Source organism: Mauremys reevesii, linkage group 1 (genome assembly GCF_016161935.1).
Source record: "Mauremys reevesii isolate NIE-2019 linkage group 1, ASM1616193v1, whole genome shotgun sequence".
In the NCBI taxonomy this organism is placed as follows: Eukaryota; Metazoa; Chordata; order Testudines; family Geoemydidae; genus Mauremys; species Mauremys reevesii.
Window position 1 is genome coordinate 154,436,434 of NC_052623.1, and position 15,179 is coordinate 154,451,612.

Sequence of the window (15,179 nt, forward strand, 5' to 3'; positions counted from 1 at the left end):
CAAAGACACTTTTCTCAGACTGTGCTGCAGTATCTGAAGCATCCAAGGAGACCTGGAGCAATGTCTTTGCCAGGAGCTGAACCTCTTGAATAATAACCTTAAATTCGTCATGATGTTTCTTTGGCAGATGATCAATAAAGGAATTAAATTTGTTGTAATTCAAATAGGCCATGAGCACCTGATGGTTCACTATTCTAAAATGAAGTGTGGCTCAAGATTTATGGCCAAAAAGATAGCGCTTCTTGTAGTCCTTGCTGTATGGGGTGGACTTTGAGATATATTGTTTGCCCCATTCATTAACAGACTTCATTACCAGAGAATTTGGCACTAGGTGAGAAAATAGAAATTATGATTTCCTGGAAGAGACATAATACTTTTTAATCCACCTTCTTGCGGATAAGCAGTGCGGTAGCTGGTGTTTGCCAAACGGTCTTCACGGGTTCCATAAGAGCTTTGTTGACCGGAATGGCAATCTTCAAGAATTTTGACATAGGTAAAATATGTAGGAGTTTAAGGTGTGACTCCTGAACTGTGTCTCAGCAATTTCATCAGTTCCTGTAACTACCTGAAGTCATCTGCCAGAGAAGATGGTGGAGGCATCACAACTTCTTCAGATGATGAGAAGAAAATATTTGTAAGAGGTGTTACCTCCTTGTCTGCCCTTGATTCCAACTCCATGAAGGTTCCCTCCTCTGGCATTCATGGTGCCACAGGTGGTTGAGGAATGTACTCTTCTTTGCTTCCTTCGGTGGTGTGATAACTTCATCACAAAATTGTTGACAGAATGCCCATAGCTCCCAACAAGGGATAGGTGGAGGCAACCATCTCTCTTCTTGCCACATGGGTGTCCTTTGAGGTCTATCCTCCTCCAATGCCTCAGTGGAGAAGAGGCAGCAATGTGTTCTAGAGTAGATGGGGGAAGCCTGTTATGAAATTAGAGAGTCTGAGGAGTCCTCTTCAACATATCCAAGCGGGGGAGGAGGGAAAATAACTGTTCTGCTTGTATTGTAAATGAGGGTGAGTATGATATTCTAGATGATGGATGGGGTCAGTGACCAAGTAAATCTTGATGAGGGTAAACCCCCGGTACCAGTTAGCAGAGGAGATTCTGACTCTGAAGATATGAGAAGATCCTTGGAGTATCTAAATTCTTGAGGTACCTATGGCATCAACGACAGGCACAAGCAAGAACCTGTGGAGGATGGCTTTGGTACTGATGTAGCTGGCACCAAGTGCTTGGCATGGGAATGAGTAGACTCTAATTACACCAGTCAAGCCGTCTTTAGTACCACAGACTTCCAAGTGGCCAGTACCAACTGATGTTCAAGGATGAGACTAAAATTCTTCTCGGAAGAGTGTCTATAGCTCTGGGTATGATACCTGATTTCGGTACTGAGTCTGTCTTTGAGGACTGACTCCTTGAAGATGTCTGCCCTGTCTTTGCAGTACCAGAATCACTTGGACCCCGCATGATACTCTCCTGGGGACCTGAAGTCTACATAGTCTCGGTCACTGGTGCACAAGAAGGCTCTCTCAGACATTTACTCTTTATCTCTTTCTGAACAGAGGCAGATGTCAAAGCTACCTTTGCTGAGGTCTTTGGTGCCATAGATGCAATCAGTGCAATGATAATGCCTCCATCTCTATCGACCTCCAGTGACCAGGATATTGATGTGGATGGGGCACAAGCTGTTCTGGGAGATCTGTATACAGGGTGGTCTTCCGCCCTGGATCTGAAGCCAGTTTTAAGGCTTGCTCCATCATCAGGAGCTTAAACTTGATCTCCCTATTTTTTCAGGATCTATTGTTGAAGGAAGTTTAGATTATGCACTTACTGGGAATATGGGTATCTCACAAACAACAAAGGCACTGAGAATGCCTGATTGGGACAGCCTCGCAGCAAGAGAGTCACCTTTTAAATCCTGTGGAACCTGGATTACCCAAGCAAAATAACAAAAAAAATGACCCCTAAATAGGGAAAGATTTTACATCAATTTTTTTTTAAGAGAAAGGAAAAGAAAAAAGGGAACTACAAACACTATAAAATAATTAACTACATACTAACTAACTGCTGAATAATAAAGAGAACAGGCACACAGTAGACACTGTCTTAGGCTGAAGGCAGTTGAGAAGGAACTGAGGGCAGTTTGTCTGCACAGCCCCATATAGCCTTGCTGCAAGGCACAAGGATGTGTGGGGCACCTGAATAGGCACTGTTACGAAAATCTCCAATTAAAGGTACAGGGTGCAGGCACACCTGAAGTGGAGCACTCACAGGAACATTACTCAAAGAAGAACCTTGAAATACAAACATTTATTTCAAAGAGGGATATTTATCTGGTGAGTGTAAGCTATCATTTAAATTTTTTTTAAAAGTCTCTTTTCCTGTAAAAAATCATGGAAACTTTATAAATGTCAGAAATAGTTAGCTCTGAATTTACCCTCTCTCTCCGTCGCATTCGAGCCGAGAACGTTCTCTGCAAGGTGTTAGTTACTAATGAATCACCACCCAGTTTAGAGATAGTAGCAGCCAAACAGTTTTCACGTAAATCTTCATGTATTTCTTCAGACCCTTTAGGCCTTGGAGTGGCAAAAACGAGCATGTGACAGCCACCACAAGCAACCTACAGTGTAAACACAAAAGGATCTCATTGACCTGCATTCATCTTCTGGACCACGGACTAAGAAACATGTTAGAAGCTCCAAATGCTTTGCTCCACACTTAGTTACAGACTTCAATATGTTAAAGTACAAACTGTAATCACTGATGTTTATAAAATATATAATGGATTGAAACTTTTTAAGTACAATATATTGTAAAACAGAATAAAACTAGCCAACTCTCTAGAAGCAAGCAACAAATTCTGCATCAATTTTCAAAGGAGTTTAGTAAATCATTTTGATGTTAGCCAATATGACATATACACAATGTTACCATCTCTTGCAAACTACCACAAGTCTCATAATATCAGATGTTTTATCTAGAGCCCTAGCCAGTCTGGGAGACAAGTTATTACATGAGAATCTCAGCTTTCTTTTTTTAAAAGAAGTTTCTATCCCTCATGGTTGTAGAGCAAAGCTTGAAAATATGACCCAAGTTAAAAACAGAAGCAAATAAAAAGAACCCAAAATGGGTTTTTTTGTTGTGTTTTGTTTAATTGATCTTTTGGGGCCTGACTCAATTTCTGAATGTTTGGAGCTAGCATTACTGCAATTTTCTTCAATACCAGCAGGAAGACTAAAACAAATAACCTAAAAGAACAATATTGCCTCTCTTTTCTCATCATGTTTGGATTAAAAAACTAATACATTTTCATTTTATTCAACTTTTGTAAATAACCTACATTATAAATAATCTTTGATATTAAAGCAATATACACCAGGTGGTTTAGGTCCACACATTGGAACGGAAGGCTATTCCTAAAACTAAAACTACCAAAACGTTAAAAAGTTTTTTGTTTGAAATGTATAGATTCCTTTGAAGTGTCTGCAACCTAAACATTGCAGTGTTGTGGAAGTGCACAACAATCTGAAAGAAAAACTGACTAGTCTATTTTTATGGTCCAAACTGATCACAGAGCAGGAAGTGAAGCAGCAGAATGGGAAGCAGTAAATAAAACAAAACATTTTAACATTCTTTCAGTATTAATCTACAGTGTTAATAAAATACTATAAGGAAATATTATAAATATGGTTTTAAACTGTCAGATTTCCCTTAATAAGATATGTTTATAAAGTATAAGCATTTCAACATTTGAAAAAAAGAGACCAAAGCAAAGCCTTACCAAATAGACTGCAAACTTCAAGAAATTAGAACATAAGGTGGGTATGAATTGATTAGTAAAATTCTCTTCTCCAAGTCCTAACTTGCCATGTCGTCCATCTCCAAAAGTAAACATAAGGCCATTGTCTACATAGAAAAAGAAACATGTAGAAGGTGCATTAAAAGCACATGACAAAATTGTTATAAGAGTAGAATTAAATATATTTTGAAAGCAAGGTATATTTCATTTTCAAAAATCAAATCTGAACAAAGACTTGTATGATTTTTAAACTGCTGAATATGGTCCAGAAGATAAATACATTTTCAGACAAAAGTATTGACTGGGATTGTTAGTCGAGGTAACCAAAAAATAAAATACTAAGAAAAAATACAATTATAGCAAAACTGAGACTCATGCTACAACTTCCTTAAGAAGTGGTGTGGTCTACAGGAATAAGTATATAGGGAAAGTCAAAAACAGAATTCCTAAATTCTAATCTGGCTCTTCCGCTGACCGCTGGATGGCCTTGGGCAGTCACTTAACCTTATATTAAATCTGCATGTTTGTTCCTCACTGTGCTCATTTTATAATAAAAAAATCCATATAATAAATGATAATACATTATAATTTTAAGTATATTTCAGAAGTTTCAGCATACATACCTGCTATTACAGCTGTATGATTTTCCCCACATGCAATGTTACATATTTTATGCCTCTTCAGATGTTCCACTGCCTTTGGTACCGAGGTTTCAAAAATAAATGTACCATGTCCAAGTTGCCCATATTGTCCAAGGCCAAAGGTGTATACATCTGTTTCTGAAAATTGTACATGGAAAGTAAACAAACAGTTAGTTATAATTATAATCTCCCCACTACTGGCAAAACAGAAATAAAATCACATTCCAACTTTATGAAAAAAGTTTTATGTTTTATCAATTCATAAAGCGCAATCACAACGAAAGAGAAAAATCAAAAGGAACATGAAATGAAAAACCACCCTCCCTCCGAAAGATTTAACTAAACATACAGAAAATAAACTGGTACAAGCTGCAACATATTTTGTTTCATGGCGTATTTACAAAATAACCTATTGACTAAATGCACATGTGAAAATCAGCCAATGAAAATTATACAATGTTATATGTTACAGCTGAGATCAACACAAGCCCACAATTATTAAAAAAATACATTATGTATATTTTCTTCTTCAATAAACTAGTCTTGAACTTCTTGCCACATATAAAAATCTATTATGTATGATGATCCAAATCTTTGCAGGTCTGGTATTGCTGAAATATTAAAAACACTGACAATGTTGTTATTGCAATGTATCTGGAAACTCCAAGCTTAATTTTCCTCTTCATAGTCAATATCCATACAACCACCAGCAGGTGTCAGGAACATTTGCTTTTAGAACGTTTCTCTCTGTTCAAGAATCAAGGTCATTCAGATGGCAAGGTTACATTCAGCAGCTAAATAAAAGTATTTTTAAATACTTTTATGTTTGCATATGTTGAAAATATCTGACGATTTTTTAAGTGGAAGTAAAGGAGCTCCACATCTCGCTACCAAAAGGAAGAGAGAACTCAAGACTTCTGAATAGAAGTGAATATGTCTGAATGTACATTGTACTCCCACAGGAAATCAAACTTAAGTAGAAGTCACACTGTATACCAGCAGGAGGAGTAGGTGCTCCTCCCACTTGTGGGGTAGAAGCCAGACTGCAGCACCAGGGCAGGAATGCCTCCTACCCATGGAGGTAGACACCACGCCATAGCACCAAAAGCAGGAGAAGCACAAGCTCCTCCCACCCCTGGGGAGGATGCCAGGCCGTCACACCAGCCATCTATGTACAGTAACTGAATGCTTTTTGTATGCATTCTCTGAAGAGCAATAAACTGGTACACATTTAAACACAAATCACATATTACATTTACTCCAGCGCTATCTCCCAACCACTCTCCCACCTTTATCTTGTCTCTCTTGTGGGAGAAGAAAAGGGATGGGAAGAAAATAGAGGTGGAGCAGACCTGGCATTACTAGCCCAACATATTCATTGACTTTAATTGCAACTTCAGATCAACAAAAAATACAGGATCAGGCCTTGTAACACAAAGCTGAAAAAAAAAAGTATTTCTGCTTACAGGATATCTTTTCCCATCATCGCTCTTTTAAAACAGTTTTAAGGGTCACTTCTGCAAAATCAAAAGACCGTGAAATATAAAGAGCAAGACTTATTTTTAAGTATGCAAAATATTTTGTAAAATTATCTTCCTACTAAATTTAATATTAAAGCTCCCTCTGCTGGAAGATTCAGTGCTAGGAAAAATATCCAGAAAGGGATTGCTAACAAGGAAAGTAAAATAAGAAATCAGAAAGAGATCCCTTAATTCCAATTAACAGAAGAATAACTGACAGATACCTAGACTTCCCAGATATGAATACAGATTGTTCTTGAAGCAGATACTTTCTTTAGCCAGAACTGAAGTCTCACCCTCAATTTGGCAAATGGATTTCCCAGGATGCATGATGCCATAAATTCTAATAGCCTTAGGAACATTCAAATATGTCTTGAAATTTCTCTGGAGACAAACAGACCTTTGGCATCCTTGCTCTGATGAGCATAACGCGTTTAAGTGAAGTTGGATGTTTATCATATTGTTTGCTAAGTCTAAACCAAGGTATGGAACATACTCTTCTCTAAGGCATTTTAAGCCTCTCTGAACATCTGTACTTTCAGTAGTCAGTTGACATGGAATGAGAAAAAAAGAATGCACAGCTTTCTCAAGTGAGTTGCCAACACAGTAAGACATTTGCTAAAGACTAAGGATGCAAAAGAAAAATCAAATACAAGTAAAGATCCTCTCCAACACAGAAAAGAAAAGAAGCCATTTTCAGTGAGCCGTCTTTATGGAATACATAGAAACAAGAGGGTCAGGCAAACCATCCCTTAGATTTGTAATGCAATTATTGAGGCCAAGGCCACTATTTTGAATTTTCAGAGTGCTTGAGCCTATAATAGAAGATACTTCCCAAAAACCCCAACCAAACTAAAACCATTAGGGCTCAGGAAGTATTGGGAACAGCATCTCTGTCTCTGATACTACTGAGGAACCACTTCTGTTACTCTACTCGAGATAGAGAAGGGTTATGACTACATCCCTCTCAGCAGTTTCTCATGAAAGGGCTCCCTGTAAAAGGATGAGAAAGGGAGGAAGTTTTGGTGGCAAGAGTGCAAAGGCATAGCAAAACTGTTCCAAACTATCTTGAGCACTTACTGTTGGACATGATTTCATTCCATGCCACCACAACAGAATAAAGATGGCCCCCTCCAAAACTTAGTAAAATAGGATAAGTTCAAGATAATTTGAGTTAGGACTCAAGCATTCTCTTTGACAGCAGAAAAAGGCCCAAAAGGTACAAGCAGCATAACTGTGCTTCTAACAATAGGGTTTTAGATTTTTTTGAGCCAAAATAAGGTTTAAGATTTCTTCTTGTCAGTCTGGCTTTGGAGCAAGTTGAGAGGATTTGTGATATATGAAATATTTTTCTTTAAAAAGGGGGGCGGTTTGGTAAATAACCAAGGACTTCAATCTTTCTTCTTCTCTATCACCTTATTCATGATATCTCCACCTTTGTATATATTTCAATAGATTTAGCAGAACACTTCCTCCAAGTCTCACCTCAAAGTGGTAGCTGCGATTACAGATGAAGCAGCTGTAGCCAAAGAGTCCAGATAGATTTCAGATTTTTGATTTGATGTGATGGTGAATAGAGGAAATAACGGTGTAGGGGGAACATGATTCCTTATAGGAGTGCTCCGTGGCTCAAGATGAGATCCAAGCATTCCCGGATGGCTAGAGATTTCTAGAAGGATCCAGGTTTGGTGTGAAGCATGCAGGCACATTCCAACAGTGTGTTTACATAATGAGAGAGCTCAAATATTACAAATATCCCTTCCCTATCCAGATTAGCCTATAATTCCCATTTGCCTCCTCATCTTTGAATTTCAGGAGATCTTTGAAAATGAGCTCTGCATATTGCCTTAATTTTCTCCTTTCCTCAGGAAAACTAATTTTTCCCAGATCATTTTGGGCAGCTAACTTCAGTTAATTATATTGCCCAATTCCCTTTTTCCTTGCTTGCTTCTTGCACCATAGTATATTCTGGCTTCACAGAATGTTTTGTTTGCTTGACTGGGTATCATCTATAGGCAGTAAGAACTTCAATAAAATCTGTTCTATTTGCTCAACTTCTAAAAAGAACAGCATCACAGTTGACAATAAGAGTAGAGAATAAGGAGTTTGGTCACTTCTGCTCTCCCCATCCTGAGCCTGAGGAGGCAGGCCTCAGAAACAGGTAGTAGAAGGCAGTTATCTGCATTCATGGAGTATCAGGAGTGATCTGGGCCTTACTTAGCCTACCAGTGGGGTGAGATAACAGGATCTGTCCCTTCATGCTAAACAGTGCACCAATAGTATCTGCTCACACACAGCTTCACAGCTGCTGTGCCTGTCATTCTTGCTTCATGTTCTTAAAGCTTTTTTATCACAATCCTTAGAGACAAGATGAGTTATACAAGAAGATCTGGATGACCTTGTAAACTGAACTAACAGAAATGGGATGAAATTTAATAGTGCAAAGTGCAACATCCTGCCTTTGGAGACTAAGCAACAGAAATTTTTGTTATAAGCTGGGGGCGTATCAATTAGAAGCGACAGAGGAGAAAGACCTGGGTTACTGGTTGATCACAGGATGACTATGAGCCATCAATGTGATGCGGCCATGAAAAAGGCTAATGCAGTCTTAGGATGCATCAGGTGAGGTACTTCCAGTAGAGACGGGGAAGTGTTAGTACCATTGTACAAGGCACTGGTGAGACCTCATCAGAATTGCACACAATATTCCAGGTTTCCCAGATCATTTAGGAAAGATGAATTCAAACTGGAAAAGGTGCAGAGAAGGGCTACTAGGATGATCCAAGGAATGGAAAACCTACCTTATTAGAGGAGACTCAAACAGCTTGGCTTGTTTAGCCTAACCAAAAGAAGGTTAAGGGGAGATATGATTGCTCTCTATAAATACATCAGAGGGATAAATAAGAGGGAGGGAGAAGAGTTATTTAAGTCAAGCATCAATATGGACACAAGAACAAATGGATATAAACTGGCTATCAACAAGCTTAGGCTCGAAATTAGGCGAAGGTTTCTAACCATCAGAGAAGTGAAGTTCTGAAACAGCCTTCCAAGGGAAGCAGTGAGAACAAAAAACCTAACCGGCTTCAAGACTGAGCTTGATAAATATATGGAGGGGATGGTATGATGAGACTGCCTACAAGTACATGTAGCCCATCTGCAACTGCTACCAGTGGCTGGTGATGGGACACTAGATGGGGAGAGCTCTGAGTTACTACAGACAATTCTTTCCCAAGTATCTGTCTGATGGGTTTTGCCCATGTGCTCAGTATCTAACTAGCTGCCATATTTGGGGTTGGAAAGGAATTTCCCCCGGGTCAAATTGGCAGAGACCCTGGGGGGGTTTAGCCTTCCTCTGCGGCATGGGGCATGAGTCACTTGCAGGTTTAAACTAGTGTAAATGGTGGATTCTCTGTAACCTGAAGTCAAACCATGATTTGAGGACTTCAGTAACTCAGCCAGAGGATAGAGATCTATTACAGGAATGGGTGGGTTAGACTAGATCACAATGGTCCCATCTGACCTTAAAGTCGATGAGTTTGTGAGACAGAATATTACTTTTCTTTTGTTTTAGCTAAAAGCTTAGATTCTGCGTAAACTGATGGCATTGGTCCTATTCACTCAAGAAGCTTCCTGCTCCACCCAGGTGATGGAATATCTGCAGGATTGAGCTAAAGTATAAATAGAAGAATCATTAACCAATCTAATTTAAAAGATCAGTAATAAAGAGAGATAAACCCAGTAAACAAAAATAATAAAAATGCCAAGTTAGAAATATGAAAGTGAAGAGCTAGTAGTTTCATTTTTCTCTTTGAAAAGCTAGCTTAGCAATAGCCCACTCTAATAGTTTATTAGACTATATAGCACTGTACAAACAACTAATACATTCTCACAAAATTCCTATGAGGTATTATATAATAGTATCAGATATATGGAGGCAGACACATTAAGTACCTTGCCTAAAGCCACAGTATTGGAGCTAGGATTGGTATTCCTGGGGGAATTCTGTGCCCAAAATTTTAAAATTCTGCACATTTTGTCAAAACAACACAATATAATCATGCCAGTTTCAATTATTTTGGTAATTTATTTCAAAATATATGTCATCAAGTATGTCTGTAACAATACAGACCAAAAAAGATTCTGATAATTTTTTTTTTGACAAATAGATTCCTTACTAGGCATATTAATATAGAACTTTGAGTAATTAATTTAAATTACAATATAGAACTGTCAGAAGCAGTGCAAAGGCTTGGGGGAGTCAGGGATAACGGAGGAGCTGAGGGAAAGGGAAGGAGTCTGGAGTGAACCTGAAGGATTGCTGGGTATGGGTGAAAAAAATATGGAACAGGGTTTTTTTGGGGTGGGGCGGGATTGTTAGGGAGTTGGGCAGCCTCTCCCATGAGACCCTGGCTGAACCCAAGCCTCTCCCATTCAGGCAGGCAAATCTGCATGGGTCTCTGCAGCCTTCCCCTATCCTCATTTGTCCCTGCAGCCCCCCTGCCTGTCGCCAGGCTCAATTCTGTCAGCCCACTAAGTCTCCAGTCTTTCCCCCCCCCCACTAGCTATTCTGAACCCCAGTCTGTGACCCACAGACCCTCCCCAGCAGGCCCGTGTCCCTCACTCTGTCCTAACCTGGTTCTGCGGGCAGGGTGCTGTGATGAACTACTACTACTGGGTGAATTCTGCAATACTGGGCATGCACAGAATTCTGCCCCAGAAGTGCTGCAGTTCTGGGCAAGTCACTTTTCTGACTATAATCACTCTTTAATGGCTATAAAGAAAAATGTATAATCTATTGGCAAAAATACAGAACTGGGATCCATGAACTGATTATTTCTAATCTACTCCTGCAGGAATTCTGCACATCTGCAGATATTCAGAATTTGTGTATCCTGAAGAAATTTTTTTCTGCCAAAGAAGTGCTGCAGTTCCACCTTTTTTCCACCAGAGGCCTCTGTGGTGCCACAACAGCCAGCTGTGTTTATGCTGCTAGCTGTTGTGGCACCACAATGGCCTCTGGTGGGTGAAAGGTGGAACTGCAGCACTTTGGCAGACGTATTTTCTGCAGGAAAAAAAATTCTGCAGGATATGTGAATTCTGAATATCTGCAGATGTGCAGAATTCCTGCAGGAGTAGATTAGAAATAATCAGTTCGTGGATCCCAGTCCTGTATTTTTCCCCAATAGATCATACATTTTTCTTTATAGCCATTAAAGAGTGGTTATCGTCAGAAAAGTGACTCACTAATTAACACATATTCAAGGTCATTTAAAATTTCACAAGGGGAGGCTTTCTTGTAGAACTCATGGAAAAAAACAAATTTCATTTTCAATGTAATAAGATAGAAGAAAAGTTTCTCTAAGCATTGTCTGACATTTCAGAAGAGTGTTTGCTTTCTCAAGCAAAGCGATTCTTTTAATTACAGGATCTGAGAAAAGCCAACTCGTTTTCATACCTGTAAGTGCCACTGTATGTCCTCCACCACAAGCTACCTTATTAACCCTTTCCAAAATTCCAGGAACAAGCTGTGGAACCCTACTGTTTTTCAGTTGTTCAGGCGACAAACCTAGCTTCCCATTCTCAGGCTCTCCAAAAGTGTAGAGCTCACCATCTCCTGTGGAAATACAAAACAGAGCAGGATTCATAGTACCTCACTAAAAGGCAGAGCTGGGCCAAGTTATTTTCTCATTCTTTCATGATTTGCAAAGTACCCATTGCTTTTTGGACTTTTGTTTTAAATTATAAATCAAACAAAATGAGAGTTTTAACATTTCCCTATATAAGGAGCCTGTCAAAAAGAAAACCAAAACAATACTTGATTCTGAGAGGTGTCAATGCATCACAATTCCCATTCTAGTCACTATTTAAGTCAACTGGAGTTGCTTGCAGGGGTCTTAATAAAGACTGGCCCTACTAATGGGATACATGTTTTGTTTGAAAGTCCATGCTCTCCTCCGATGGAGAGTGAGGGGAAAAAATAGGAAAGCAGTGCAAGTATTGTAAAAAGGTTTGTTAATGAGCTACATAACAAGAAAAGAACCATTGTTCTGAAAACTAGAAATACATGGCACTATATCAAGTGCTCCAAGGTTCACCATGGCATTATCTCCATCAGAAGAGATTTCTCCACCTCAGTATTACATAACAGCTTTCAGGTCAGCCCAGCAGTTAAATAAAAGAAAATCCTTCCCAGGCACCCAGACTCAGTTTTATGGGCACCAGGTTCTCAATCTGTTCAATCCTAAATACAGCAATCCATTCTTTTATAAAAGACTTTCCTTTGTTTTAACACTTTTCAGTTTCCACCTTCGGTTTTTTTTTATGTCAGTCTGAGTTATCTAATCTGGCCATCTGTTTACCCTTCTATTATATAGATAGAAGAGTTAAACATTTCAAGTTACTGTCTACTGATGTGCCAGACTTTAAATTCCGATCTGATTTTCTGTTCCTAAAGCTCTGTTAGCATTCTGCTATCCTAGATAAAAGCTAGGTCAAATAGGAGAGAACTTTGGTTTCTGGGTGAAGCTCCAAGGACATAGCTATGGGTCTCCACCAAGCCTGAAAGAGGTCTGTAGAAACATTTTCCATAGTACTTGAGTTGCTCCTTAGAACTGATGTTCACATTGAAACTCCCTCTATACCTGAAGCAGCTGAATGCAGTAAATTTTTTTTTTTAAAGCCACAGTTAGAATTACTCCATGATGGTGCTCTGGCAAACTGTAAAAGCAATAGGCATTAAGTCAGTTGTAAATAACAGGAATCAAGAGGCCTGGGTTCTATTCCCAGCTCTGCACTGACCAGCTGGGTTATTCAGCACTCTGTGGCTGTTTCTGCAACCGTAAAGTGAGGACAATGAAACTTCCTTTCCCCTTTTTAAAGCATTTCTATGGATTTCTATGGATAAAAATGCTATATAAACAGCTAAGTATTATGAAAGTTTACTGACTAGGGGTTTGACCCAAAACCTATTTAAGTCAAAAGGAAACTTTCCAATGAAGCAGAAAGAAAGAATTACTTACATCTCCATACATCCTCTAAGAAACAATTTGATTTTGTTTTTTAATCACAGCTGGATTTACCAAAGCAAAAGGATAAGTAAATCTCTCATATGAAACAAATCCAAGACAAAAAATGTTTAGACTAAGAGCTGGGTGCTCAGGGAAACGTGTTAATTATGTGGCTGTAGCCATTATTTAAAACACTGGGCAACTGTCCCATTATTGAAGCATAATTATAGATATATATCTAGAGTACATTTCTGAGATATACTAATTTTGCATAATTATAGCCCAATAAACTTAAGCATTAACAAACCACATTTATAGAATTAAGAGGCAGTACTAATACACACAGCAAATGTTTAAAGGATCATATCCAAATGCTATGAATTCAAACACACTTTCCTAAAACTACATTTTAAACGCTCTTGATACACACAAATCAGACTCCAAAATGTGAGCCCATAAGTAACTGCATAGTATATAACACTATATTTCCTTATATGGCCCAAGTAATTTTACATTAGAATCCTTCCTTCATGTTTATCCCTTTCCCCATCTCTGTCATTTGGATTTTGAGGTCCTAAGGGCAACAACCATGCCAAAACCAAATAAGTCTAGAGGACAGAAATTGAAAATAAGAAGGAATTAAAAATAATCACATACTCAAACTCAAAATAGAAACAGGTAGTTAAGCCTACACACACACTTGTACAAAGCAAATGGGTGTGAATAAAATCATTAAAAAGCAAGGTAAATAAAATCAAACCAGTTTCAAAGCCTACTGAAGTCAATGAAACCTAAATGGGCAGAATAGGCAAAAGCAAGGAATTTGTGTTGCATGCATTCCATTTCCCTCTTCCCTTTATCAAATCCTTATTCAGCTTTTACTCCGGTAAAACACGCACTGAGTGTATAGAGCTGTGGCTCAAATTAATTGCTGAGGTAATTCTATTTAAATCATCTGAATTGCCCAGGGCTGAATTTGGCCCATTCTGTTTTTCTGCTGAGCCAATGTTTAATTTTGTGGAATTCTGGTTTTTAGTTATTTGGGGCTAGATTGTGTCAACAGCAGTTAGTGGATGGCAAAGGGTAGCACAGAGCCTCCTATCCCAGGAGAAGGAGTAGATTAGTCAGAGAAGCTGAATGTCACCAGAAGCTCGTACAATATGCAGCATTTCTTCCTGCCACCACCTCCTTGGAGGAAGTAATTGGGGAACAGTCCATGCACTCCGCCAACTGCAAATCTGCCTGGATCTTGCACAGGATACACAAATGGTTTTTCAAGGCATGTTTTTTTCTTCACTTTTTTCCTCCTTTATAGTGCTGGTACAGGGCAAATATAAGGTTGTTTGCATGCCTTAACTGGGAATTTCTTACTTTAACATAAGGGTGCACTTAAAAAAAATACAGTTAACACTGAAATTCCTGGTTTATATTGCTGATTTAAGGGATAATTACAACATACTGAAACACTGTTTACCCCTAAATTACTGATATTTCTTCTCAATCTTCATTCCATTTTAAAGCAGTTTTTTGTCTGGCAATTTCCCTGAAGAGTGTCCGCACGAATACTAAAAAAGAAATCCCCAAACAATGCTAATATTCAATATTTCTAATGATCTGAACATATGTAGTATTAACCTTAAATCATTTAAGTTTTAACTTAGGACACATTCATTGGTACAGCAAAGCAGCCAGAGTGCACTGACCAGTTATGTTTGTCTCCCCAGAGCAGCACAATGCAGCTGAAGTGTTCTGGTGAATCTGGCCCTTAATGTGCAACTGATTTAGGTATTTAGAAGGCTGTGTTAACAAAAAATCAGTGCTAGATCAATTCCCGATGACACTCTGCTTTAATGGCTTCTCCTACACTCCTGCCTCCCGCTTCCTCAGCGATGCTTCCTCAACGTGCAGTGGAAACAAGGCAGCAGTGCTATCAGGTCAACCAACTGACGTATAAGCCAGCTGGCAGCTACAGAACCTTTAAAGAGCAATGATCACTGGACTAAATCTGCCAATTTTATACAACTCTCTCAGCCTCCTTCACACTACTGAGTAATTACCACCAGTAAAAATGCTGAATGTAAATTAGCTGTAGAGGAAGGGTGGCAACTGGTTGAGTTACCATTGATGTCACAACAGCTCCACTTAAGAGTTACCTGGGCTGTTGACTTGGGACTGTCTGTAGCCTATCATTAATAACTTAATTACAAT

At 38.9% G+C, this 15,179-nt stretch overlaps 1 protein-coding gene across 6 annotated transcripts in view; it reads right to left on the reverse strand.

Moving 5' to 3' along the window:
* The window catches only part of LOC120391992 (X-linked retinitis pigmentosa GTPase regulator-like), a 101,652-nt gene that overhangs the window by 49,969 nt on the left and 36,504 nt on the right, over positions 1-15,179 (reverse strand). For 5 of the 6 annotated variants that reach the window (XM_039516306.1, XM_039516264.1, XM_039516279.1 and 2 more), the window contains exons 7-10: positions 11,420-11,578; positions 4,427-4,582; positions 3,786-3,910; positions 2,442-2,624 (exon numbers count right to left, since the gene is read on the reverse strand). In XM_039516306.1, the coding sequence (XP_039372240.1) occupies positions 2,442-2,624; positions 3,786-3,910; positions 4,427-4,582; positions 11,420-11,578 (623 nt within the window). The remainder of the gene's footprint in view (positions 1-2,441; positions 2,625-3,785; positions 3,911-4,426; positions 4,583-11,419; positions 11,579-15,179) is intronic. The other variant, XM_039516271.1, reaches the window with a different exon arrangement.